Below are 25,130 nucleotides of genomic sequence, written 5' to 3' on the forward strand. Positions count from 1 at the left end.
TTTTTTTAAAAAAAAAAAAAAATTCAGTTCCCCTGGCCCGGTCCGCGGATGGCTTCGCTCCCCGTCGAGTTCTGCTGCAGGTCTTTTTGTTCCTGCGCCTGCGCCTGCCGGACGGCGGTTTCAGGGCCTTGCGGTGGAGAGCTGAGGCTGCTGCAAGGACTCGGGATGTCCGCTGCGGATGCCGGGCCGGGTTCCTGAATACTATAGTACTTGGTTTACGTGCATCTGCAGTCTCATTGTGGGTATGGTGATCGTGCGATTGTGCGATCGTGCTGGTTTCTGTCAGCTAGGGGATTGGCGGTGTGGGTTTTGGAGGACATCAGCGAAGATCCATGCCTGAATTTTACTTGGGCTTTTCTTTTGTAGATAATTCATGTCAGGCGCAGGGTGAATCAAATGTGCGATACCTTGTATGTCATTCATGACTAGGGGTTAAAGAAAGATAGAAATTAGCATGAGTTACTAGGGCGGAAGAAACGCCTCATCAGTGGGAAACTAAATGATCCAAATTACTACTGTACATCTCACGCGACGGCACACTTGAATATAAAAACTCCAGGTTGATAGGTGATGTCCACATCTGTCAAAGCATTCTCAGGCCAATTGAGTGCATACAAGAAATACTTGTACCTACTACAACCACGCGTTGCAGTAAATCATTCATGTATTTCAACATCCTATACAGTACTGTACAATACCCAGCAATCCATCCCAACTCACCAGACAATATTCGATATAGACAAAGTTTGCATAAACCAACAATATCCTCAACGAATGCGAATGTAACATCGCAAGCATGATCAAACGTAACGTAGCATGAACACACGACAAGATACCAAATACAGTTCATCTGGACCTGTTTCAGTTCATATCCCGAAACCAGGATTCTTGTCTACTGCCAAAAGGACTTCATTCCCGGGTGTAACGCAATCATTCTACACGGTTACCCCAGCAAAGTCGAAAGGACACGGTTGAGCAAAGGAGAGCGGCAATGACAGCCACTGGACGAGGCGAGCAGGGAATGCGAAGTAGCCCGAGGCGTTGGTCTGGACTCCCGAGTCGGCTATGATCGGACCCAAGGGATATAGGGTTGGGGTGAAAATGCTATCTGGTGCGCCACACGCAAGGGGGATCAAAACATCAGAGAGCTTGCGGAAAGTACGAGCTTTTACCCCACATTGTAGATCGCGATCTACGCTTAGGCAATGTTGTTACTGGAGGCCATTGGAAAGTGGTACAGAGCTCATTGGAAGTAGATTGTGTAAGATGGCTTGCGCCTTGTCCTAGACTTTCATCTGGGTCTTTTATAATTCTTGTTTGGATGAGAAAAGAAACATAGTGTGTCGGTTGACTAGCGGATTGTAAAGAGTGATAGCCATCGTCAACGTTTGACCATAGGAAATTTTCAGAGAGCGTGTGCGGTTTGATAGAGAGAATGACTGAAAAAAATCAAGGAAATATCACAGAGCGTGAGAGAGTCAATCAAGGAAATCAAAGAGCGAAAGCTCAAGAGCGGGAATCCAGATCCCATAGCCTCATCATCGTACTACATTAAATCATTCATCGCAGCAGTGGCATTAGTAGGAAATAGCTGCGGTCTCATGCTCAACATGTCGAGCTCATAAATCATCGAAAGGCACTATGGCACAATGCGATCGGGCGTTGTTCATCACCGACTTCCATGCGTTGGAGTCCGTAAAGCAGCTTCATAAGACATTATTTAGGGAACAGAACAAGCGAAGTTATCGTCATCGCCGGGAAGGTGAACGCGAAAGCGTTTCTGTATACACCAACGCCATCCAATCTTTTCCCCGCGGCTTCAAGCACAGAAAATAGGTATCGATATAAAAAAAATTGTTACATGGCCTTGCGTGGCCTAGGAGGTGGAATGTCCCCGTGGCACCCGAGGACGCGCAGCGACTCCCAAACACGTTTGTAGAGAGGTTGTCGTAAAGGTGTCAAACGCTGGAGGGCTTTCTCCGATCGCTCTTCGCGGCACAAGGTACGGATCTTATCGCCTTCACTTGATAGGGACGACTGGGGCGAATTAGACCGTGGCTTACGCCTCGACTTGGCTTGCATCGCCGCTGCTGTCGACCGATCGATGTCAAAGTTTGGACGCTCTTCTTTGCTGTTGCGCCGGGATCGAGGCGTCCGCGGAGGCACGAGGGACGTGGTCGATGGGGCCACAATACGCACCGTTTGGGGTACCGATGGGAACTTATCGGGAGACAAACGAGATTTCCCGATTGACCTCACCGGGGGTGGGCAACGATCTTCTGGGGGCTTATCCGGCGTCGTAGGGCATTTCTCTAGGGCTTGAGGGCTGTTGCTGGAGTTCTGTAACTTGGGGGCCGACTTGGCCACCCGTAGGTGTACGCGACTGCGGACCTTCTTCAATGTATCCATAGGCTTCCTCGACAGCGACTTCGGATCCACGTCTTCGCTGTCCGAGTCTGATTCCCACACCGAATGCTCACAGACCACTTCTGATGTGGATGTTGACGGCCTATCGCGAGCAAATGGGGCTGGCCTATCCATGGAAGGCGAATTGGAACCTGGACTGGGAACAGGGCTTGGACAGTCATTGGCCGGGATGAACATGGTTTCATCAAATCGAGTTGTGTGAGGCTCCATTGTGACGGGATTGATCCGGCAAGGAGGAGAGATCATACATGCCTCTATGGGAGGTTTCCCAATGGCTATTTGGGCTCTTCTGTTTGCTAAAGTGTTGGCGTTGCGCGCAACAGCGGGCAGAGATGGTAGTGGCTTTCCACGGTGGGAGTCGAGAGCGTCGGGCTGAGGCATGACTAAGGTGTCAGACGACGCGTTGGACGGCGCAGTCTGCAGGCTGGCTTCCTGAGGGGGTGTAGATGGTTGGCTGAGCTCCGCCGTTCGAGAACGGTTCCGGGGCGTCGAGGGATAGAAGAGTTTCTGGCTTCCAGATGTGGTATCTTTATGAGATTGACGGGCAGACTGCTCACTCGGTCTGACTGCGTCGTCGGGGTATATGGGAGCGGAGTAGTTCGAGGAGAAGGAGCTGCTTGGGGTCAAGTCTGGAGTAGCCTCCGTTTGCACTGATCCGAACGATCCTTGGCTATAATGGCTGGATTGGCCCCAAGGTTGTGGTGCAATTTGTTGAAGAGCTAGTTGATGCTCGAGTTCAACCACCGAGAGTGTTGACCGATTGATATTAGTACGGGACCTTGCAGTCTCCCCACGAACCGGGACAGGGAAAGGAAGCTCTTTTCCAGGATTCAGGGCGGATAGCATATAATACTGATTAGCTTCTTCACTGAATCTAACATCGCGAGCACCAGGCCGGTGAGCTCGCTGGGCTCCGTACTCCAGAGAGCGCTCGAGGTAGAATGGATTCGTTTCGTCTGTTGCCACAGGATCCCTTGGTGGATAAAATGATGAGGCCCGTTTCCTCTGCGGCGACGGTGGGGGCAAGCCAAAGCTCGTCTGGGAGCTCTTGCGGCCACGGCGGAAAGCATTCAATTCCCCGGGAAGAGGATGATATGCGGTAGCCATGGGGTGATATTGCAACAACCACGGAGCTGTTTAGTGTATGCTCAAGGATATAGAGCGTTCATCGGAAGAAAATAATACAGACGCTGAATACCTGTTCGCTGTCCAAGGGTAGCGAGACCTCTGGGGAGCCAGAGTATACGAAATGGCAAGGGCGAAGGGGTTGTGTTTATACATATCACAACGGATCCTCTTTTGGGTCTGGAGCCACCCGATGCGATGGATTGGTGGCTAGGTCGGGGAGAGGAGCCGCAGCATGCCAATGCACAATGGTGTAAACAAAGCTCAATCACCCGAAAGCACGGACGCCAAAAACCTATCGGACCTTACATGGTCCCCTTCCCTAGGGATAACGCTTGCAGTAAGGCGCGGGCAATCGAGGCTGGAGCAAGGGAGACACCCGGATCCCGATCCGCAACCTAGACTCGCAGGGTGTAAAAGCGAGCCACAGACCAACCATTCTTATGGACAATGTTCCCCGTTCGTGTTGTGAATTCAATTCTCAACCGGGACCAGGGCCTTCAGGCACCCATTCTCACGTACGTCATTGGATTGGCACTTTGGCAGCGACACAACCAGTGTATCACAGTTGCGGAAAGTGCAAGTAGTGCGCTGGCTAGATTCTAAACTCGATCAACTCCCGTCACGCTCCTTTCCTTTCCTAGATAGGTCTCCATCGTTATAATTAGTATCTGCATAGTTGAAGCCGGGATTAATTCGGCGCAAGAGAAAATTTGCCACTCGGCAGTCATCGAGGTCATAATAATTGGCAATGGATGGAGCGTTTCATCCACATACATCGCAAACCTACTCTAACGAGTAGATGTTGTTCGGTATTTGGGGCTCAGTCCCAACTACCTGGTAACAGAAGGCCGATGTTCCTGCAAATGTGAGTGATCACTTCCGCTTGGACAAAAGTCGACCGCGGAAGTCTTCCAGGATCTTCCACTAAGGCTCTATCAGGTTGTAGTGGCTGTCGATCATGTCGATCCGTCAACAGTATGCTTGGCAGCAAGGTGAGGACTGTCCAATCGTTAGCATGGTCCTTGAAATATGATTCTATAGTTCACTATCGAGAACGCCATAGCAGGTCAGGAAGGAAGCTTAAATGGCGGCGAAATCAAGCCACACTGTCACAGTTCCTCTCATGCTCTCTGGTCCTATTTTCCTCTTTTTGCAAAGTCATGGCCTCGAGGCTCTAAAGAATACACCAACAGGTGTTTGGGTCCGCATTCCAGCAGACCGTGCAGGTTGCTATGACACACTGTTGACCATTCTTCAAGATCCAAACTAGATGGCCACAGAGTTGAGACGCGACCTCTATTGGAACATCCAACTGTCGACTCCACCCTCGCAGCTTCTTGGTATAGTGGCTGATTTTCAGAGCCAACGTTTCTACAGGTTATTCTCCGAAGAGGTTGGCTTCATGCATTGGAACATCGTCTCGCAGATCCTTGCTGGCCAGTGTAGCCATGACCCAATGCCTCTATGCCAACTGACGCTCTGTCATGCGCTGCCCTTTTCTTCCTCTTCTTTTCTCCCTTCTCTCTGTTGCCCTCGCTGTGTTTGGCCTCCTGCATTTCCCCCTTAAACCCTTTCGTACATCAGGTTGAGTACAGCCGGCAACGCCGTCATTGAGATCCGGGAAATCACCAGAGCCTGTAAGCTAAAGTATATTCGCGTACTATTGGTGTTTATAGATGGGTCCATTTATTACTCATAAGCGTGTATTTCGATTTAACACCCTCACCAAGATTACCAAGCTGGCGATCGCGTGCATTGACTTTCTATATTAGGCCAGAAGCATGGTTGATTCAACTCGTATTGCTCATAGGGCCGGATCCTTCTGACCTGTCAATTCGCTGGGGTCTCCCCCGTGCGACGAGTAGTTTTCCCGGGTCCGCCGGATCGTGATGCATTTGAAAGTCTTTGGCTAGTGTATGGTGGGATGGGAAGGACAGATGTCCAGGCCATTCGGGGAAGCAAAACAGTTGCATGACGCGCATACCAACCATGCGAAAGGCTCCTTGAGTTCTACGGGCGCATGCTGATGGGTCCAATAAATTGTGTTCTATGCTCCCTCTGCTCCCAATGCTCATGTTCTGTACCTACATATGTATATGCATGTATATCGAGTATGCAAGTGGTTATGAGCGGCGACGGTCAAGTTCTAGCCTTTCGTGCAGCGCATGGGTAATAAGTACCAAAACTTAATAAACCGTTCGAGCCTTGTCTGCATCGTGAACCAAAGATTTCTTCACGGGGAAGGCCGGGCTTGCAGCAGCACGCTGCCGGCCACAAAACTTACACCTGCCTCGAACTGTGAAGGCTTTCCACAGCACTCCACGAAGGCCAAGATTGCTGCCTACCTATCATCTACCTCTACGTGCCGATATATAAACCCACCCTCTTGTTTTGTTGGGTTGGAGCATATTCCAACCTTGATTTTGAACGTCGGCGACCAGTCACCGAGCTGCAGAGAGAGCGACAACAAAGAGCAATAAACGTAACCTCGGCTGGGATGCGCATAGAAGTACCCAGGTGGGTGGTTCAGTATCTGCAAGGCACATCAATAGATATGAAACCGGAGCAGGTGGACGGGATTCCTTCCAGTCAATCAGGGCCGGATGATGTTCTGTAGGGCTGCCCTTACTGACTGTCGGTTCTCGTCAAGCCCACTAAGAGTTACATCCCGTTTGACTCGACCTTCGATCGCAAAATCGACTATCGTCAAGAAAACCAGATTGAAAATTGATATTTAATAAGACGGCCAGATGGGGAAAGCGATCAGCATCCCTTGATTTTCATTTTGGTTGATTTTGAAATAGACATATCATGCATGAGAAGGGAACGGCACGGGGAAGGGGCATGGAGAACAAGAAAATTAATCTTCCGTTCTTCTTCTCATTTCGATCATCATTTCCCGAGATTATCGATACACCCTTGTGCAACGAAGTCCACTATGTGAAGGACCCCCTAACACCGCGTGGTGAGCAAGCCGAATCGTTGAAGTCAAATTGATGGATAAATGGACCGTGTCTGTGCTTCTGTTCAGACGAACCAGATCGGGGACCCAGAGTGGAGAAGATCCGTTGGTTCGTTTCATCCTCCAATCCACCTCAGGTGAACTTCGTTAGTCCAGGGGTTGGGAGCGATCTGATTCGACTAATTCGCGGCCCTGTCGTTCCTACGGAATCCCTCTCCAAACGTCGATATCTATGGGCCAAAGTAGGTCGCATTGACTGTCAGCGAGAACTTGAGGCATCCATGAGGCATCATAACGATATGAAACCCATCCAGCCAAGACGCACCACCAGCGCATCAGGTGGTGAATCCTGAACCTGGAACCATGGTTTGGTATCGAAAAGTAATTTCAACTTCGACGCAATTCAAAATAGATAGCCCACCAGCAGCGTATTCAATGGTAATATTGTCCTTTCCAATGCGCCCCATTGTGAAATCACGCGGCAAAGGAGAGGTGTAATCTAGCGGATTGATACCAGTCAGGATAGGGATGATTAAGGAAAGCGAGGGTCATTTATAAAACCCCGTTCTGCGACAAAGCAGAAACGACTGGATGAATCAAGTCCATCATGGGGAAAAGCGATTGTTGGTAGTGGATATGATGGCGCCCGTGACTTTGGCTGACTACACATCTTCCCGTGACCCCCACTGACTCTACTTTTCCTCCACGCTTCCTCCCTTAGGTTTTCTATTAATATTTCTTGCGCTGTACGCCGTACGTACAACTGTCATTCCCCACGCAACACACCGATTGGACTATTTCGCCTTGTGTCGGCAGCCATTGAGCTCTGCTCTATGACTGCTACGAGCTTCGTCCGGTGCTCGTGGCGGTCTGAGAGCGAGCTTTAAAGGTAACCAAGCCAATTGATTTGATTCCCAGCCATCGCAATTCTTCACATCCCCGTCGCCTTCTCATTCGACCAGCCACTTGCCTTGCACACTTGCCCACTTTTAGCCCTGCCTTGCCCTTGGAATTGCTCCTTTTTTTTTTCCAGTCCCTAAAAGAATATCCACATTCCAACGTGCTTAATTGTGTACGTACTTACATCTATCTTACTCTTCAGAGGCCGGTTCGACTTGTGCGCTGGGCTCCCAAGACCTCGGAGAACTTGAATTGTTGATTGATAACCCTCCCACGTCATCGGGATTGTCCACCGACTCATAGACGGCCCGAGTGCCAATTCTCACGTTGTCGCATTTCCCTTCACACCATTCACATCCATATCCAACGGTGTCTCCCCACACCCACGGCGCATTTGACGAGACCTACGAGATTCACGACCCCTCCACGTTTACGAACGATTTACCGCAACGCCAGCAGCAGGCTGCTTCCAATCCTGCCTCTGATCCTCCCCGATACCCATCACCGCGCCCTCTGACTAGTCAAGGAAGTACCCGTTCGTTACGGAGAACGTCCCGCTCAATTCGTCAACGGCCGGGATCAGTATATGCTTCAGGTCGCCCATCTCAGATAGAGCAAACAATTCCCGTACTGGTCCAACCTGTGTCGGACCGTAATAGCGGAGTTGCTGCACTTCGTCCTGCGCTTTCCGAAGCCCGGACAGAGGGATACGACGACGACGCTGACTCGCTAACTGACGATCATCCTCGAGCATCAGGCGAGTCATACTGGCCTCGCAGGTCTACCCGGGTTTGTCCACGTACAGCGTCTGCCATTCTTTGGGCGTTAGAAGAAGCTATTCGAAAACCCCTCCCGTTTACACCGGATTGGGAAGAAGTGAATGCGCCCATGTCTGACTTGGGAAGCGCGACTGGTTCGATTGGCCTTGCAGGCACAGGGCGAACACAAAATGGCGCTTCACGTGCGGCCCATGGCCCTGTCCCCGTTAACACACACCCCCCAAGTGGGGTCCGGACACCGACCGATATCATGAGACAGCGCCGGGACCGAGAAGCTCGCAAAAAAGCGGAACAGGAAGCCAGAGATAGGGAGCAGGAAGAGGCCGAGCACAGGCGGCAAGAGTCACAAGAAAGGGCTCAGGATCCAGCCCAGCCCTATGCTGCTGGCGTTGCGGGTAATCGACCTTCACAGCGGAGAGCAGGTCCCACTGCTCCCGCGGGGGCTGACATTCAGCCGGAATCTCGTACGACACAGCAGCCTCCGGGAATTCCAGCGGCGGCTCAACGGCCAGACTCCCAGGCTCACGGTCAGGCTCCGATGCCACACGCCCACCCCAGGCAACCTGGGCCTTCGGCACAACACAATCCCCAGCAGCCACTAACAGGCTCGACTGGCGTCCAAAAGCAACCAGCACAAGCTCCAAATCAGCCTGGCACTTCCCAGGCGCAGCAGCCACCACGACGTGTCGGTTTTCCTCACGCTTTTGAACGGTGGGAAACGTTATCCTCCCATTGGGAAGGCCTAACTGGCTACTGGATTCGAAAGTTGGAGCAGAACAGTGAGGCTTTAGAACGCGACCCCATTAGCCAACAGATGGCCCGTCAGGTGACCGATCTCTCCGCTGCCGGTGCCAATCTTTTTCACGCCGTGGTGGAACTGCAGCGTCTGCGGGCATCATCCGAGCGAAAGTTCCAGCGGTGGTTCTTTGACACCCGTGCAGAGCAAGAGCGATCCAAAGAACTCCAGGCCGATTTGGAGCGACAGGTCCGGACTGAGAAACAATCGCGGACAGAAGCAATGGCTGCGTTGCAGAAGGCCGAGAGTGACAAGAGTCGCGCGGAGTCGCTGCTCAAGGAAATGCGCCGGGAACTTCAAATATCCAAGGAAGAAGCCCGTCGTGCGTGGGAGGAACTTGGTCGCCGTGAGCAAGAGGAACGGGATCGAACGAACTCTCTGCGCAACGGAGAGCCCACCTTGGTTGGAGGAGTGCAGGTGGTGCCGATGATCCAGGGCCTCCCTTCTCGGTCGAACACCGCGAACCATCCATCAGGGGGGCAGGGAAAGTCATCCGAAGGTCATTACTATGAAGAAACGCCCGGGTCACCTACAGAGACCGATCCATTCACGGAGGGGCAGCGGCCTTATCAGGAATCTGACAGCCAGCGCTATGCTCCCCGACAACCGCACACATCAGCAGCTGCAGAACCCTCGGGGCAGTATGCCGGGAATTACTATGAACACGATGGCGAGTACACTGGCCGCCCGGCATCTGAGAACGACAACCGCTCCTATGACCCGAGCGCAGCTAGCAGTGAGCCTGGCGATGACGAATATGGCGGATATCGCCGTACCCAACCTCAACAAGGGCCTTCCATCGTTTACCCACGTCCTATGTCCGAGGAAAGCGACGACTATGAGCGGGGATCCATGGAGGATGAAGGGGGCTATGTGCCTAGCACTATGCCGCCGACCACCTCCGCGCCTTATAGCCAGGGCTCTGTAGATTACAGTGGCTCCGGATGGGGAACTACCTGGGACTCTGTGACCCCCCGTCATCGCCATCCCACCCGACTCAGCGATGTTATGGAAGAGGAAGAACCTCGAACTACGCCTAGCCGTGCAAGTCGTGCCAGCCGTGCCAGCCAAGCCAGCAGAAGTGTACACTAGACCAGTTCTGCATATGGTTTCCCAGCAGTCAGTACATACAGAATTGGTGGTTGGCAAAAAGCCGTTCATCCCTTTACGTATCTTTTCTTTTCCTGTATACCTCGTTGCTCTCCATGAGAAGACCAGTGTTATACACCTGTCATTGACTTTTTTTTTTTTTTTTTTCCTTGCCTTTTTCCCTTGCATTTCCTATTTCCCTAGTTTCTGGTTTCCTTATATCCGTTGATTACCCTGTTCGGCATTATTTCATCATTCGGTAGCAGCATTTGTTCTCGCGAGACCGGGGTGTCATACGATGATATCCAAGTACTTTTCTAGGAAGCTTTTATTCGGAGCACATTCGCCCAGGACTCCAAGCGAAGAGCTGGATTAATACTGTAATTTTACGCTTCATGAGCTCGGTTTCACCCCATGGATATACGTTTGTGTCATGTCATTAGAGAATGGTCCATAGAAAGACATACTGTTATTGCGACTTTTACTCGATTTTTTCTACATCTAGCATCACGATTATGTGTGTTTTCTTCCAGTTGTTCGTCGCAATGATTGCAAGGTAGTGTGTCTGTTGAATATATATTCGCACCCAACAACATGCGAGTAGCCTGGAGGCAAATCTCTCAACGAATACATTGCATAGCACATGGGATAACATGCTATACTAACAGCACCCCCATTCAGACGAATTCAAAATATATATTCTTTCCAGTGGTAACACATTATTCAGTTGTGAAATGACCATACTTAAATCAGTTAGACTAGCATGATAACTCTACACAGACGAATTTTCGAAGAAGAAAATACCTCTGAATGCTGCGCATTCTTCATAGGGGGTATATTATGTACCATAAAGATACCATCCAGATTATCTTTTAATTGTATGCATATATTTCTGTCATGGCAAGCTCGGATGTATGGCTAAATAAGATGCGATCGAGGCGATGTCAGGCCTAGAGTCTGAGTATTGTGGTCTTTACAGAATACGCAGGGGCCAGACGATATCGGAACAGCGGGCGGACCGAATAAGTTCCATTTGTGGACTCCATTCTCTTCTGGGGAGGTAAGATTGGCTGCAGTTCCTCTACTGTCTCTTTTGGTGCAGTTGGGAATGCTACCAGGGAGGAGGGGGGGGCGTTCACCTCTGATAGCACATGTCTGCAGTTCTTCGTCACTTGCGGTTATGATAATGAATGGGTCAGTGTACGGAGTACTGGCTATGAGTTTGTGTGCTTCCAACTGCCATGACATGGACGAACTGAAGTCACAAATTCTACATTGGCCCTGCATACGAGTCCTTTGCTATAAATGTACTCTCGCCTTTTCCGAATTATAGAACCCAAGCAAGGAAAATAGTCAGTCATAAACAATAGAAGATAGGTGCTTCATCGAGCTCTCTCCCTTTTGTATATCTGATCTCTGCCGTACATCATAAATCTCCGAAAAGATGGTTGGCAGAAGCGGACTTACAAGAGAACCATCATTTCCTCCTCATCCAGCAGATCATTGACACATGAAGATGCCCATGCGATTGCCAGGTCCGATCAAATAGCAGGACAGGTATGGACGACAGAGCCATACGACAACGCATCATTCTCCTTCATAACAATACCTATCACAGACGTCCTGTCTCTTCATTTCAGCGCTCAACGGCACCAAATGATGTGAAGGTATCCAAGGAACGGACCATCATACTTGCATTCTTCATTTCGTCACGATATATTGTATTCGAATAGACCCGATCGAGTAGAACCACCAATCATCATTCCATGGCACAATGGCCAAATCAGTTGCATCCTCCGTTCCTACCCTACTAGTACCAACAGCAGCGACGCCCAGATCGTTGTCTGCTGGTTGTCCCTCGCGAGAAACTGGTCGGGCTTACCCCTCTATGCCACGTGATATCTTGCTAAGACATCTTATCTATCGCTATTTCGAATGGAGTTAAACCGAAAATACAGATATCTTTTTTGATATCGGGATCTGGTTGGTAGCTGTATTATTTACTCCGTTCCGCGCTGAAATCATTATCGAGTTGGTTTTGGGTTCGGGTCGCAGATCGAGAACCCGCCCCCGGAAATAAATCACTGGGGTTAGCGGGTTCCCCGTACTACTAGCCTAACTAGTGTAGAGACCAGCTATATTAATATATCAAAACAATATCTGCGACAGTCCCAAGTCTATTTGATCCTTTCAAATACAGTCAGTTGTCGATATTCCCGAAATATAATAAACTTTGTTAAAGAGTCGACTTGCTCTACAGGATCTCGAGATATTCTATACATATCAGAAATCAAATATCAGAGTTGAATATTCAACTATACACCGCTTAAGAAAAAACATCAAGTCTAATATTTAAAAAGAAAACAAAAGACTACGCGTGCTACAGAGGCCCTACCAATTATCTTCTTCTGGCAAAGCTGTACAGCGAAAATCTCTTCTGAACCTTGAGAGTGCAGTAGAGGACTGCAACCGGAGGGAGCAAAGTGGTGAGAGAAGTAAGCGTGCAGGTCAAGGGCAGTGAACGAGGACGATCAGGTTTTGTATGCTCTAGCCATGAGATATTCCGCTTTCAAATGCTTCACGCAAAGAAGCATCGTATTGCTCTTTATCCTTCGCTTTTTGTTTAATAAACTTAAAGGTATTGAATGTCCAGTAGGGCATAGTGACTTGCCAGAAAGCTCGATCATCGTGAGCCTGAGAAAACCTCGGTTGAATGAAGTCATAAAAGATTTTGAACAACGCCGTAGGGCTACTGAGGACAACAGAGCACCAAAATATTCCTCTCTCCCATCCATGCTGCAAAATGGGATAGAGACGGACTGGTGGCTGAATTTTCATCTCTTCCTCTGCGAATCCCTCCATGAACTCTTGGTGAAGAATTTCGTAGTTGTCCAGGCTGATCAAGTCAATAGCCTGATTCATTAACCAGTACAGAGGATGAATCATCTCCACTGGCTGAGAGCATGCCCACTCGAGATCTATCAGGCACTTGATACTCCAATCGTCGTCAGCAAAGATATTAGTCTGGTTCAGATCAGTGAGGTTAAGAAAGAACGGGCCGTGGCAGAGATCACGGCGGAGTAGGTCCCAGCTTCGCTACGGACTTTCTCATCCGCATTGCCTGGACAGCAGTTCTCCCCAGTCCGGTACGGCAATAGAAATCTGATCATCAGTTGTTTCCCAGGATCCCGCCCTTAACCATCAACCTCAACTCGGATGCAAACATTGAAGCTGCCATGTATCCATTCCTCAACATCAACAATATGACACGTGTCCGCAGAAGGGAGGTTGAGATAATAGACCACGATAGTTTCGATAAGTTTGTGGTTTCGATACGGATAGATAAAATATCGAACCTTCTAACCCCTGTATCCCAATTAATACAGAATATTAGAATCTTGTTCCTTTGCGGCGGCGTATATGATCTCGCCGTGAAGTAGGCGACGTTTCAGCATAGCAGGTAAATCATGGTCCTGAGCCATTCTTCGAAACAGGTATCTTTGTTGAGGGGTGAAGAGTTCGAGACAGGACGAAAATAGTCAACAAGGAGCGTATACAATCCGATCGTTGGATAGATGTGAGACGCAAGGTCCGTTGGGTAAACAATTTTCCTATTCGAGGAGTTAACCAAGGATTGGCCCGGGGACGGACAATCTCATCACTACAACATACGCTGGTTCTGTATGGTAATCCTAATATCTCATAAACTCCCGTCGATACTGGACAATGTGCCCATCTCATGGGCCCATGGGGCCAACCCGTCATACTTTCTATATCGCGGGCAAGAATGTCGACTGGAAATGAGCTGGATATCTCGGGGTACTAGTAAGCAATCGTCACTTGGCGCCCTTTTGAAGTCGGGTGTATCTTGAACGGTGGTGGCTAATAGACTGCCGCACTGCTCAGGAGCGCCAGCATAATAATGTAAAGTAGGGTCAAGCCCAGAGACGGGTCTTGATGATGAGTTTATATCTGTCCCGACTTGTCATGTTATCGGTGCGGAGGACGCGTTCCTAGAGGGTCGAAGACATTGTATGATATCTGCAATATTGACAACGCCGAGTATTTTGATCATGACAGTGATCATACTCTTCCAAGGAACCCGAGAACGCTGCGGGAACTGGGAGATGTGAGCCTCAAGAGGATCCGGAAGGGCTTGCACTGCAAGTGATATGTTGGCTTGCTGTATTTGGCCCTCGATCATGTTTCAGCATCGAAACTGTTGCTTGCAATTCTTGTACCTGTACCTGATACATCATTAGAGGTATAATCTCAACTTTCACCGTCCTGGCCATGTATACCAGAAACATTCCCGAGGCCTCACAGGAATGTCTATATAGTTAACTCATCCCTATCTCAAAATACTCCATACAATGCCTGAATATCTGGGAAGGTGTCCCGAGCAAATGACAAAACATCATTCAGCCGTACAGTATTACCGGTCACTCACATTCATCAACCCTACGACAGAAAGGAAAAGCTGTCATGGAAACTTAAGACAAGGTCAGACTTCCCATCTCCATTCCTTAATCCCTCGATTTACCATACCAGATCACTTAAGGTTACGCACGAACCCAAGGGCATGGCAGGAAGGTTCTCTTCGACGTTTACCCGTCATTCTAAACGTCAAACCATAACCTAATTACGCTGGGAGCGAATGCTCGACTGGCGGGTGAATTTCCCGGAGTTTGAAGTAACGTCAGGTATAGCTAATCTACGCAAGGGTACCTAGATTATCCCCTCCCCCCTCCCCATCGTAGGAGTTTGGCTCGTTATGTTGATCAACATGTTTACTCGGGTGTCGTTGTCAATCTACCTTAGGAGATGTTACCTATGTGGCGTTTTACGTGGTAATTAAGGATCTTAAACATTTGAAGGCAAAGGGTATTGACTACTAGAGAAATTGGTCTTCTGAAAGGAATAAACTATAGTCAATAGAGGAAATTAGTCGGCCGGTTCTTCCTATTTTCCCTCTATCCAGCCTCCTCCATAGCAACCTGCCATGGAACGACATGTACCCCTTTACATACCAGCATTTCGGCCGGAAGATGGCTTCGGAATGGAACGTTGGGAATTGGATGAAGGGAACCGACGCAAGGAGAGAAAACGGAAGTATCCGTCTAAGATTACTTAATGCGGTTACATCCAGCCCTTGTGGCCAAACATCAGACGAAGTGACAAGTGAGGCCGAGGAGAACTCCGGAAAAGATGTGAGAGGCATCTAACTTTTCGCATAGGAGAGGTCACATTACCCGTCAACTGTGGTTCACGCGTCGGCAGTCCGCCGGTTAGGGTGGCCCCGACGGCGAGCTTATTGGGGTTATACTATGGTCTAGGCACGTCTGGGCCCGTCTGGGGATCTAGTCAACGAACTTCGGTTCGTTTGCATAGGTTTTGTAACTGGGGTTTGAGGAGATGGGGTATTTGGGGCGTTGTGTGGTTGTGCTCATCCCTATGACCTACTAGTATGTGGATACCCAGGCCATTGCGATAACTATGATGTCTTGGAGGAAATGGATAGGTTGGTGTGGCGATCCGTAAATCAGTATAGAATAAATACATTAGTAGGTATATTGAAGGTATAAACGATCGACAATATATCGGTGTATCCGAGATGTGGTATCAAGCCCTTCATGCTACCCAACGCCGTGCTAGAAATATATGACCCGGTCATCAAATACAAATATTCGCTCCCCAGGAACGCCAAACAATCCTTGCTTTTATTTCGTGCTTTTAGGAAGAACATCACTTCAATGTCTGTAATCCCCGCTTCAGAATTCGGACTTGATCAAACGAGCTGCAGTATTCCTGGAGGGAGTTGAGCGCGTCCTTATCCAGCCCTTTGTAGCTGCCCCATGGGCTATTGCTAGACGCGCTCGACGGTCTCCAGGGCGAGTTCCGGTGCGACCGCGTTGAGGTCTCTCGAGAAGACTTGTGTGTTGTGTCAAATTCAGTCGCAGGAGGTAGGATTAATGGATGGTCATGGTGTGACATCGGCACCGGGAGTGTCTTCTCCGGTGGAGAGCTTGCAGTGGATTCCGAGTCGTGTATGGGTATGGGCTGGTAGTTCTTGGAGTAGGTCACGTTGTTCAGTGTTTGGAGGTTGTTGGTTAGAGTATTGCCGAGCAGGGAAGACATAGTGTCTGCAGCAGCTGAAGCAAAAGAGAATATGTAGAGACTGAGGCCTCGGAGGACTTGAAGAGATTCAGTGTTATACAAGGTGTGTATTAGACAATATTTGTAGATGCATACAAATTGATGGGATCTGAAAAACGTCCTACGTGAAGGCCCTTATATAACATTTTTCAAACCACAGCGGAGATTGAACCTCGTATACGCCACGGTGGCGGTCGAATGAAATGCATGACCTTGACCCCTTCAGTCCCGGTTGAAAGGGAAGTTATGGATCGGATAGCCGAGCTGCAGGATGTAGGTGTCATGTTCTAGTTCCACGGATCAGAATGCAGGGTGAGATGTGGGAATTCCGTCTAGGCCACATGGGGGACAGCCCGCAGACAGCGTTGTTTCTTGTGTCGACTCTGCGTGGCCCTGGATGGCGCCCAATAAGGGATATGGTTTACTGTCAACCTTTCTCGGGTGAAATATAGCCTGAGAGACACCTTCCAAGACGGGTATGAGCTACGAATCGGACAAAACTTCTATGCCTGCCGCTTGGAACATTCTTTCGAAGGAAATCACTTCCAGGCCTGCAATAGGGTTTATGACAGGCAGAATCTGGACCCCGGAATCGAAGTCAAATTCCCCATGTCACCCAATTGGCCAATCAAGCAGTCTTGGGCGAAAACTTGGGACGTCCCGTATTTTGCTGTTGGCACCGTGTCGTACCGAACCAAAGGGTGGATTTATCCACTAGTTGTTCAACGGCCCGAAGATGGGCCCGTTATCAAGGGTGAGTAGTAGGTGAGATCGACTTTACAGTGATCAACCCCAGAAGATTGGAAAATGGATTCGAATTGTTAGCAGTGTTTACTTTTACAAACTGATTACACTGAGTGTGGTTCGTTCTTTTGATGGAGGAGGTCGTGCCACTTTCTAAACACATTATTGGGATCGAAGGTTCTCTTCAGCTGTTGCAACCGCTCCAAGTTCTCGCCAAATAGCCTCGCAGCACTGATATTATGCCCTATTCAATGTCAATCACTGTGTTGTGTCGATCGGCGGCAACATGAGTGACGCCACCAGGAGGACTTAAAGACTATTGCTAGCTCTCGATGGGGTGTCTGTGGACTTACCAGCATAGTTGGCATATGCGGCTACGCGATTTTCGCCCTCCTCACGGGATCCGAAATTCGCGATCTTGGCCATAATGCCTTGCTGCTCTGTCAGCATCTTCTGGTCGAGATCTGGATCCTGCCAGCAGAAGATCGAGCCAACATTGTAGTACCGGCCTCGATTAGCGCAAGCCGTAGCATCCAATGGTACTGCAATGATGTGCGTATATGGCAGCAGCTCAAACATGAGTACACTATTTCCCACTCGCCTCCAGCTTCTCATTACCCTGTCGAATTGGCTGTATACATCGTGTACAAAGTCGGTGTCAAGTGGCGGGGAGATATTGGTCCCGTTGATGCTTTTGCGGCCCTCTGGAGACGGTTCTACATTAGCCACCGCGTTGAGTTTCGTATAAGACATCATATCGATTTGCGATGCAGCAGGGCCAGCTGACAGGAGGGGTTCGAAAAAGTCTTCTGCCTCTTCGCGGGTGCCATGATAGAAAGGAATGGCCAGTATAGCTGTCTCCGTCATAAACGGAGGCGCCGTGAACCCAAACATGAGGCCGCTGTTCTCATCCATGCGACGGTGGAATTCATTGGCGAAATCCACAATCTTTGGCAGCTTATCTGGTGTAAAGTACAGAGCACCCCCGAATACGTGATGTTTCAGATCATACGCACGAAAGACAAGCTCAGTCACCACACCGAAGGCTTGTCCGGCACCTCGGGCCGCCCAGAAAAGCTCTGGGGAAGTAGTTTCTGACGCTTCGACAATGGAGCCATCTGCGAGTACCATCCTGACACTCAGTAGGCTGTCCATGATCAGACCGTACCTCCCTGTCAGCCATCCGTATCCTCCCCCCAGTGTCGACGCCGCGACGCCAGCATGACTTGAAGTGGCACCTACAACCACTAAATCGTAGGGAGCCGTGGAACTGTTGACATCCTGCCAGGTGGCACCACCTTGGACACAAACCGTCTTTGAAGCGGGGTCTGTGAGGACTTTCCGCATCTGAGACAGGCTGATGACAATGCCTCCATGAGATGCCGAGGACCCGGTGGTGGAATGTCCCCCGGCTTCTACCGCGAAAGAGATACGATGCTTTCGGGCAAACCTAATCACTTCAGAGACTTCGGATGTGGACGTGACTTTGACTACTGCGCCCTGTGGTACTGTTAAAGGGATGTTCCGTGGATACTGAGCAACGGCTTTGCAGGAGTATTAAAAAGAGTAGAGCATTATCAGTTGTGAGGTCTCTGGTATGCCCCGGTAAGAGTCAAAGTTATACGCACAGCTTCTTTCTCGCACGTATCACTCCATCGCTTGATGCTCTCCGCATACTCTTCGGAGCCAGCGCATATCACCCGAGCCCGGGTGCCTTCCAGCTGTTGCTGGAGTTCAAGTATATGGGCGTACGACAGAAATGGCATATTGTACTAATTCCAGGATATTTCGGTCAGCAGTTCACGCCAAAGGCATGTGGCGAAATGCGCCTCGAGCGTTCCTCGACGTATATTCTGATCAGTTCCTAATCAGACAGGAAGTCGTCTGACGAGCCTTTATGTAGCTCCGATGAAAGTTGGTGACATCGGAATTACAGATATTGGCTAGGTCCTTCTCTTTATACCAATTTTCGCTACTCCGAAAGATCATATGATAGATTGGTACCTTCCTCGATCGCAGTCAAAAACAATCAAGATTCCCGTTCTTTTATGGAGCATCAAAGGAGAAGGTTCAAACCATCGAAGGTCACGTTACATATGCAACCAGAGGGCGATCCATACGAATGCATCCGCTGGGCGAACGTTCAATTTCCCTAAAGCGATCCGTGCTCAGATCACACACCTCACAAACAAAACATCGCATGAGGACTTTTTCTCTTATGGCAAGATAGTGTAACACAGTCTTCTCGAAGATACACACGGCTTGACGTGGTTGGGAACACCTCTGACTCGATGGGGAAGGCTCACAACCTGGTTCCATGGTTGAGGATCTTCCCTTTTCCAATGACACAACATCCCCGGAGGTTAGCTGACAATCCGCTATAAAACAGCTGATTCTTTGAACAAAATTCCTCTAGTCTAATTATAGAGGATCCACAAAGATATCGACCCATTACTTAAGTCTCATCTTGAATATGCCTGATTGGAAGATGGACTCAACGTCGGAGAAGGATACAAATACAAATAACGACGGCTTAGCTTTCCAAGTATTGCTGGTAGTGTGTTTAACCGTATACGTTGTGACTGCTATATGGTAAGGCGGCTGTTCGTCCTTGCTCTTGGATATAATGTTGTCTTCCTGCGTCTGATATGTCAAACCTGACTGTGAGAACAGGTTACTACTGAGATCTTACTGTCTCGCATATTCGAGTCTAGCCTTTGGAACTACTGATCCCGCAATAGCCAATGTACCGGCCCAGGACAGCATGGAAAGAAGATTAGACTGTCTGGAAAGAGTTGCCCCTACCAAGCCCTTCAAAATCTGGTGGTTGTCTGTCCAAACGATACGATCCCCGTTGAAGCAATCGGATCATATATTCACCTGGTAGGACTACTCTCAATCAGTTCTCGTCGGCTAGGGCCACCCTGATATCAGATGGGGTACTGATATGTCGATTAGTTCTATTTGTCTTGACAAGGTCCGCAAGAAGGACCCGATCCACACCCTTCAATGCCGCCACGTGTTTCACCGAGAGTGCCTGGAGAATTGGTTCTTGGGATTCCACAATCAATGCCCAATGTGTAAAAAGCCCTTCTTTGAAGAGCTCGATATGAGCCCGGAATATGCAGTGTAGGTCAGCCCGAGAGTCAGGGATTGACACAAAAATGGGTGTCCTGTTCAGCAAAGCGTGAGAGCTTTTTGGTCATTTGGCATTGATTCATCCAATAGGGCGCATCTACTATGTCTAGCCGATGGATCTCTTTCTTGTTTTGGTTTTTAAGCGTGGAGTTGAGCAGTTTATGAACGTTACGGAAAGCGACGGTGGACCCAGGCAGGCATCAAGGAAAGACCCCGCAGTCGAACAATCCATTCTAATGAAAATTCAAAGCTCCCCAGATCTGGAATTGTGGGGGTGGCAAAGGACTGTCTAGAATTCTCGTAAGACTAACGTCGCGATGACGGTGGTGTAGCCATGGTTACTCGCGGAAGATGCGGATTGATGGGGGTTACGGTTAGTAATCCATGACAACGTGGCTCGAACTTGCCAATTCTGAGAGAATCTTGGTTTATGCAAATTTCCATTGCACCCGACCACGTTGGGACATTCAGAGGTCTCGATAGGCATGCCCTGTAGTATGTAGGTGAGCTATTCGAGGGAGGCTGTTTGGGACAGACGTTTTCAACAACTGGCCATGCTTCATTGTAGACATCTCGACATGTATGTGCACTTCCTGCCGTGTACATTAGCTATGCATAAGAACGATCAACTCGGAACGAATGCAAGCACGATGAGCAGGCGGCACAAAGGTTCAAGCCCAGGGACATGAGTTGCTGCCCAAGGCCACAAAGAGAACCACGTGACTACATGATTTGCCGACACCTCAGGCCACAGCGCTAAAGCGGATTCCGGCCGGAGATCTCGAACCATCACGATCAGTGTCACTCTCTCGTCCTGTCAAACCCGGCCCAGTCCTACCTTCGACACCAATGGCATCGACAATGAGACCACTCGTCCAAATGATCGGACGAGCCTCGCGCTCCAGTATTCCCTCCCTCGAACGCAGCACCCTCCGATCAATCCCGTCGCAAAACGCTTTCGTTCCTCTCCGAACAAAACCAACCCACTCCGCATACACTCAGACCCTCAGACACAATGGCCTCGCCTCCCAGCGCTCCTTCAGCACGACCACGTTCCGCGCTCGGGCACGCACAATGGGTCAGCTGAAGGCCCGGAACTCCACCGGTCCGTTCTCGTGGAAGTCCGCGCTGCTCTTCGTCATTACCGGTGCGGCCATGATCGTGTATTTCCGGGTGGAAAAGGAACGGTTGGCGCGGAAGCGCATCGCAGAGATGAGCAAGGGAGTTGGCCGGCCGAAGGTTGGAGGCCCATTCGTGTTGAAGGACTTGGACGGCAAACAGGTTACCGAAGAGGATCTGAAGGGGAAGTACAGCTTTGTAAGTTCTTCAATATCTTGGAACAAAGCTGTATATGCCCATTACGGTGCTAATAACGGTCTGCTAGGTTTACTTCGGCTTCACGCATTGCCCTGATATCTGCCCGGACGAATTGGACAAGATGGCCGAGATTATTGACAAGGTGAAGGAGGCTACCAAGGGCGAAAACATCTTCTTGCCGGTCTTCGTTACTTGCGATCCTGCTCGCGATACCCCCGAAGTGCTGCGCTCGTATCTCCAAGAGTTCCACGGGGATATCATCGGCTTGACGGGCACCTACGAGCAGGTGAAGAACATGTGCAAGCAGTACCGGGTGTACTTTAGCACACCGCAGAACGTGAACCCGGGCGAGGACTATCTGGTGGACCACAGTATCTATTTCTACCTGATGGGTGAGTGACATCGTCTGGATAGTATACCGTCCGAGTGCTAATTCCGCCGTACAGACCCCGAGGGCGACTTCGTCGAATGCATTGGCCGCCAGGACACCCCCGATTCGGCCACCAAGGTCATCCTGGAGCACATCAACGACTGGAAGCGCGAAGGCAAGCCATTGAGGAAGGACTAGAGTGTACGAATAGCGTGGAAAAGTATGTACAATAGAAATACCCTACTCAGATACGTGTCGATAGCAAGTAGCATTTTACAACCGTCCGTAAATCGTGAAAATATACCCTCTAGAGCCGATCAGCACACAGACACTAACACCCATATCTCTCATCGCCACCAACTCACCATATATATAACCACCAACCCGCACAAAACCTCACTTCCCAGCAACCACCTTCCCATCCCCATCCCTCTCCCGATTCTCCCTCCACTCCATCCCCCCATCCACAAACTCCTCCCTCTTCCAAATCTCCGCCTTCTCCTTACAAATCTCCAACACCTCCTCCCCAGCCCTCCACGCCGCCCGCCGATGCCCCGAACTCACCGCAATCACAATACTCGCCTCGCGAATCGGCACAACCCCCAACCGATGAGCAATGACAATCCCCGTCAGCCCATGTTTCGCGACCGCGTCCCGCGCGATCCCCGCTAGCGTCTTGAACGTCAGGGGCGGGTACGCCGTGTAACTCAGCTGTGCGACGGGGCGGTCCTCGAAGGTATTTCGCGTCGTGCCGAGGAAGAGGACGTTTGCGCCGGCCGCGGGGGAGGAGATTTTGTCGAGCGCGGCTTGTGGGTTGAGGGGCGCGTAGGTGAGTTCGAGGTGGATGTTCTGTGCTTCGTCCGTGAGGTGGCGTGGGTAGGTTTGGGGGTCGAGGTGTGCGGGTGTTGCTGTTGGTTCTTCGGAGGCCATTTTGGAGGTGGGTTGAAGCTGTGTGTGTTTGAGGAATTGCTGGGTGTTTTTGAGGCGGGTTACGTCATAGATGTGTTCTTGGGGAGTTGTGGGTGGTTGTGTCGCCTTGTGAGGGAGGGTAGGTCGTGCGGTCCCTGTTTTGAGGAGAGCTTTGGAGATGGAGGTGGTTTATGGAGGTCAGGTCGGTGTTGATATCGGAGGAATCGTTGAAGTGAGGGGGGATTGCTTAGATTGACGGCCTGAGGCGGTTGAGGCCTTATCGCTGCTGTGGGGTAAAGTGGGACCGTCGGTATATACTTTTGGATATCAACATAGTCAGGGTTCGATTGCTAGAACTTTAATGGTAAACTTGGCTATATCTTGACAAACTAAGAAAGTAACAAATAAACAGAATGACACAACTCGCATTACAAGGTTAAGCTACATCTACCTGTCCCGGGAAGTATCATTTGTCAATATGTGCATAGATTTGCGGAATATGGGACTGGTATATAACTGTGATATGACCTCTAATAGCTAAACGAAATCATTCATACACTGGGCAGGTACACTTTGGGAGATGGTTGCAACAATGCGGATTCGAACAAATCCTTCCCAGGCTTGTCGTGTATCACACCGATCCACATATATGACTCCAAGACATCTCTCATCGCTGGCCATGAGTTTACCTTGCATAGTTGGCTATTAGCCCGCAGCCAAGGCTTCAACCATTCGTCGTCAGCAGTACTGAAGACTGAGATACCACCGACCATCAGGAGCCAAAGCACGACATGAGATGAGACGCCATCTAAGTCCTTGAGAGAGACAAGACTATCTTTATAAGAAGCAGCGAATTGAATATACTGACGTCGGATATCCTGCCATTGCAGGAAGACATGGGAGGAGAATGCAAGAAGCCCGAGGCGGATGGCTTCAGCAATCGAGCCGGTTTCAAACTTGATATGGAGCAGGCGGTACATCACTGAAGTCATTGTCTCCATGAAGAAATCCATAGACAGTCTTTGTTGTGCGCTGATGGCTTCATTGACGAGGACACAAAATCGCTTCATTATACTCCATGTTCGGGCTAGATTATCGTCTATATTTTCGAGGAATCGTTCGTTGGCGTGCTTACCCAGAGTTGGTGCTGTCAGCATCGAATGCAGTAAATGGTCGTCGAAGAAGAGAGGCCTTGTGCACCCTTGAAGAGCGATTGATAAGTCAGACCTATTTCACGGTTAGAGGGTTTGCTTCTTAGTTGTTCATGTTGGTCGACTCGCTCACCGGTATATTTCGGTCTTCAGATTCCCATCGTAGGTCAAGTTGGCCATGCCACCTCTTAGATCCACGATTTTACGAAGGCCCCTGAGGTGGTGCTTGGCAGAGTCCAGATCCTCCTTGACATGTGCATGCGTTGTGAGAAACAGAACCACCATTATCGTAGCATCTGACGTTTTGGCTTGTTCGTCCGGAAGGGACAGCCTCTCGCGGAGGAGTTGAAGCGTTTTCAAGAAGTGTAAGGAGGCCGGCTTGTTGGCTTCAGATTGCCAACCGGACAGTCCGTCGAAGAAATCCTGCGTTATGAAAGCCATACCATGGAGATAAACAGGATCCACTATCAACAGATCGTGCCACTGGTCATTTTTCTTCTGGAAGGAAAGGTATCTCTCCAGCGTGAATAAGGTTCTCTTCGACATAGCCGAAACTGTATTCCCGTCGGTAAGGATACACTCAGTAGGGCTTTACTGTACCTGCAGCTTTGACTTACATCTTACGATGTCCACAGCCAACGCCGGTTCCACTGTGTCAGCGAACTGTAGCAGGGAGACTTCCGAGCCAACCGTTTGTGGGATGATGGAAGGTGGCCTCTTGGTCAATTGACGAGACTGCTTCCGCAATGTTCTATGTTTTTCGTTGCAAGTCTCGTCGTGTTCTAACTCGGCTCGATCAACGCGCCCCGAACGTCGGTATTTGCCACGGTTCTTTCCCAGCATGACATGGCTCCTAATAAGCCTGCGCGTATCTGGGTCTGGCAGCGCCGTTCCCGTGGATATGATGATCGGTAGCATCACTGCCCAAATAGTGAGAGTATGCCGCTTGAGGTAAATGATACTATGAGTTAATGGATGACGGAGATAACTGATCCGCCTTTCAAAGATATGTCTAAGCAATAGGCAACATGAGAAGCATCGAGAGCATGAGTCAAGCTGGAATATGCCTTGTGCCTTTCCTTCGTGAATTAATCGCCTATTTAAGGATACAGTCTGGAAGTGAGTTAAGTCCGCTTACAGCCATCTTTGAAGCGCCTCTTGGGGCTGACGATTGACCCAACGGCCGCCGATTGGCTGAACGATTGTTATCCTATTCGGGAATAGCGAAGGGCCACTAACCCGTTTGAGAGAAAAGAGTATATCG

General features: G+C 49.8%; 9 protein-coding genes across 9 annotated transcripts; 4 read left to right on the forward strand and 5 right to left on the reverse strand.

Annotated features, from left to right (window-relative positions):
* On the forward strand, positions 1 to 481 carry BDV37DRAFT_266058 (uncharacterized protein). The gene has a single exon (XM_032083865.1). It carries the CDS (start codon positions 179 to 181, stop codon positions 338 to 340), a length of 162 nt encoding a protein of 53 aa, XP_031934603.1. The 5' UTR covers positions 1 to 178; the 3' UTR covers positions 341 to 481.
* A 1,365-nt stretch (positions 482 to 1,846) lies between these two features.
* BDV37DRAFT_61123 (uncharacterized protein) lies at positions 1,847 to 3,660 on the reverse strand. Its single transcript, XM_032090944.1, has one exon. It carries the CDS (start codon positions 3,532 to 3,534, stop codon positions 1,858 to 1,860), a length of 1,677 nt encoding a protein of 558 aa, XP_031934604.1. The 5' UTR covers positions 3,535 to 3,660; the 3' UTR covers positions 1,847 to 1,857.
* Positions 3,661 to 6,880: 3,220 nt separating this feature from the next.
* BDV37DRAFT_292205 (uncharacterized protein) lies at positions 6,881 to 10,306 on the forward strand (the record flags this gene model as incomplete). The annotated part of the gene is made up of 2 exons (XM_032089130.1): positions 6,881 to 6,898; positions 7,721 to 10,306. 2 exons carry the CDS (start codon positions 6,881 to 6,883, stop codon positions 10,082 to 10,084), a joined length of 2,382 nt encoding a protein of 793 aa, XP_031934605.1. The 3' UTR covers positions 10,085 to 10,306.
* A 5,520-nt stretch (positions 10,307 to 15,826) lies between these two features.
* BDV37DRAFT_289544 (uncharacterized protein) lies at positions 15,827 to 16,219 on the reverse strand (the record flags this gene model as incomplete). The annotated part of the gene is made up of 1 exon (XM_032088493.1): positions 15,827 to 16,219. The coding sequence occupies one exon, from the start codon at positions 16,217 to 16,219 to the stop codon at positions 15,827 to 15,829; it is 393 nt and encodes a 130-aa protein (XP_031934606.1).
* Positions 16,220 to 17,085: 866 nt separating this feature from the next.
* Positions 17,086 to 18,747, reverse strand: BDV37DRAFT_289545 (FAD-binding oxidoreductase; the record flags this gene model as incomplete). The annotated part of the gene is made up of 3 exons (XM_032088494.1): positions 17,086 to 17,225; positions 17,335 to 18,525; positions 18,606 to 18,747. 3 exons carry the CDS (start codon positions 18,745 to 18,747, stop codon positions 17,086 to 17,088), a joined length of 1,473 nt encoding a protein of 490 aa, XP_031934607.1.
* Positions 18,748 to 19,279: 532 nt separating this feature from the next.
* On the forward strand, positions 19,280 to 20,344 carry BDV37DRAFT_266064 (uncharacterized protein). The gene is made up of 3 exons (XM_032083866.1): positions 19,280 to 19,573; positions 19,655 to 19,864; positions 19,940 to 20,344. The coding sequence occupies exons 1-3, from the start codon at positions 19,455 to 19,457 to the stop codon at positions 20,112 to 20,114; spliced, it is 504 nt and encodes a 167-aa protein (XP_031934608.1). The 5' UTR covers positions 19,280 to 19,454; the 3' UTR covers positions 20,115 to 20,344.
* Positions 20,345 to 20,927: 583 nt separating this feature from the next.
* Positions 20,928 to 22,199, forward strand: BDV37DRAFT_266065 (SCO family protein). The gene is made up of 4 exons (XM_032083867.1): positions 20,928 to 21,436; positions 21,504 to 21,828; positions 21,883 to 22,113; positions 22,172 to 22,199. The coding sequence occupies exons 1-3, from the start codon at positions 20,969 to 20,971 to the stop codon at positions 22,002 to 22,004; spliced, it is 915 nt and encodes a 304-aa protein (XP_031934609.1). The 5' UTR covers positions 20,928 to 20,968; the 3' UTR covers positions 22,005 to 22,113; positions 22,172 to 22,199.
* A 3-nt stretch (positions 22,200 to 22,202) lies between these two features.
* BDV37DRAFT_292209 (molybdopterin synthase catalytic subunit) lies at positions 22,203 to 23,025 on the reverse strand (the record flags this gene model as incomplete). The annotated part of the gene is made up of 1 exon (XM_032089131.1): positions 22,203 to 23,025. Exon 1 carries the CDS (start codon positions 22,734 to 22,736, stop codon positions 22,203 to 22,205), a length of 534 nt encoding a protein of 177 aa, XP_031934610.1. The 5' UTR covers positions 22,737 to 23,025.
* Positions 23,026 to 23,129: 104 nt separating this feature from the next.
* BDV37DRAFT_266067 (uncharacterized protein) lies at positions 23,130 to 24,934 on the reverse strand. Its single transcript, XM_032083868.1, has 3 exons — positions 24,484 to 24,934; positions 24,000 to 24,420; positions 23,130 to 23,942 (listed from the first exon to the last, which is right to left on the reverse strand). The coding sequence occupies exons 1-3, from the start codon at positions 24,782 to 24,784 to the stop codon at positions 23,267 to 23,269; spliced, it is 1,398 nt and encodes a 465-aa protein (XP_031934611.1). The 5' UTR covers positions 24,785 to 24,934; the 3' UTR covers positions 23,130 to 23,266.
* Between the last annotated feature and the right edge of the window lie 196 nt (positions 24,935 to 25,130).

Source organism: Aspergillus pseudonomiae (assembly GCF_009193645.1).
Source record: "Aspergillus pseudonomiae strain CBS 119388 unplaced genomic scaffold BDV37scaffold_167, whole genome shotgun sequence".
Classification (NCBI taxonomy): domain Eukaryota; kingdom Fungi; phylum Ascomycota; class Eurotiomycetes; order Eurotiales; family Aspergillaceae; genus Aspergillus; species Aspergillus pseudonomiae.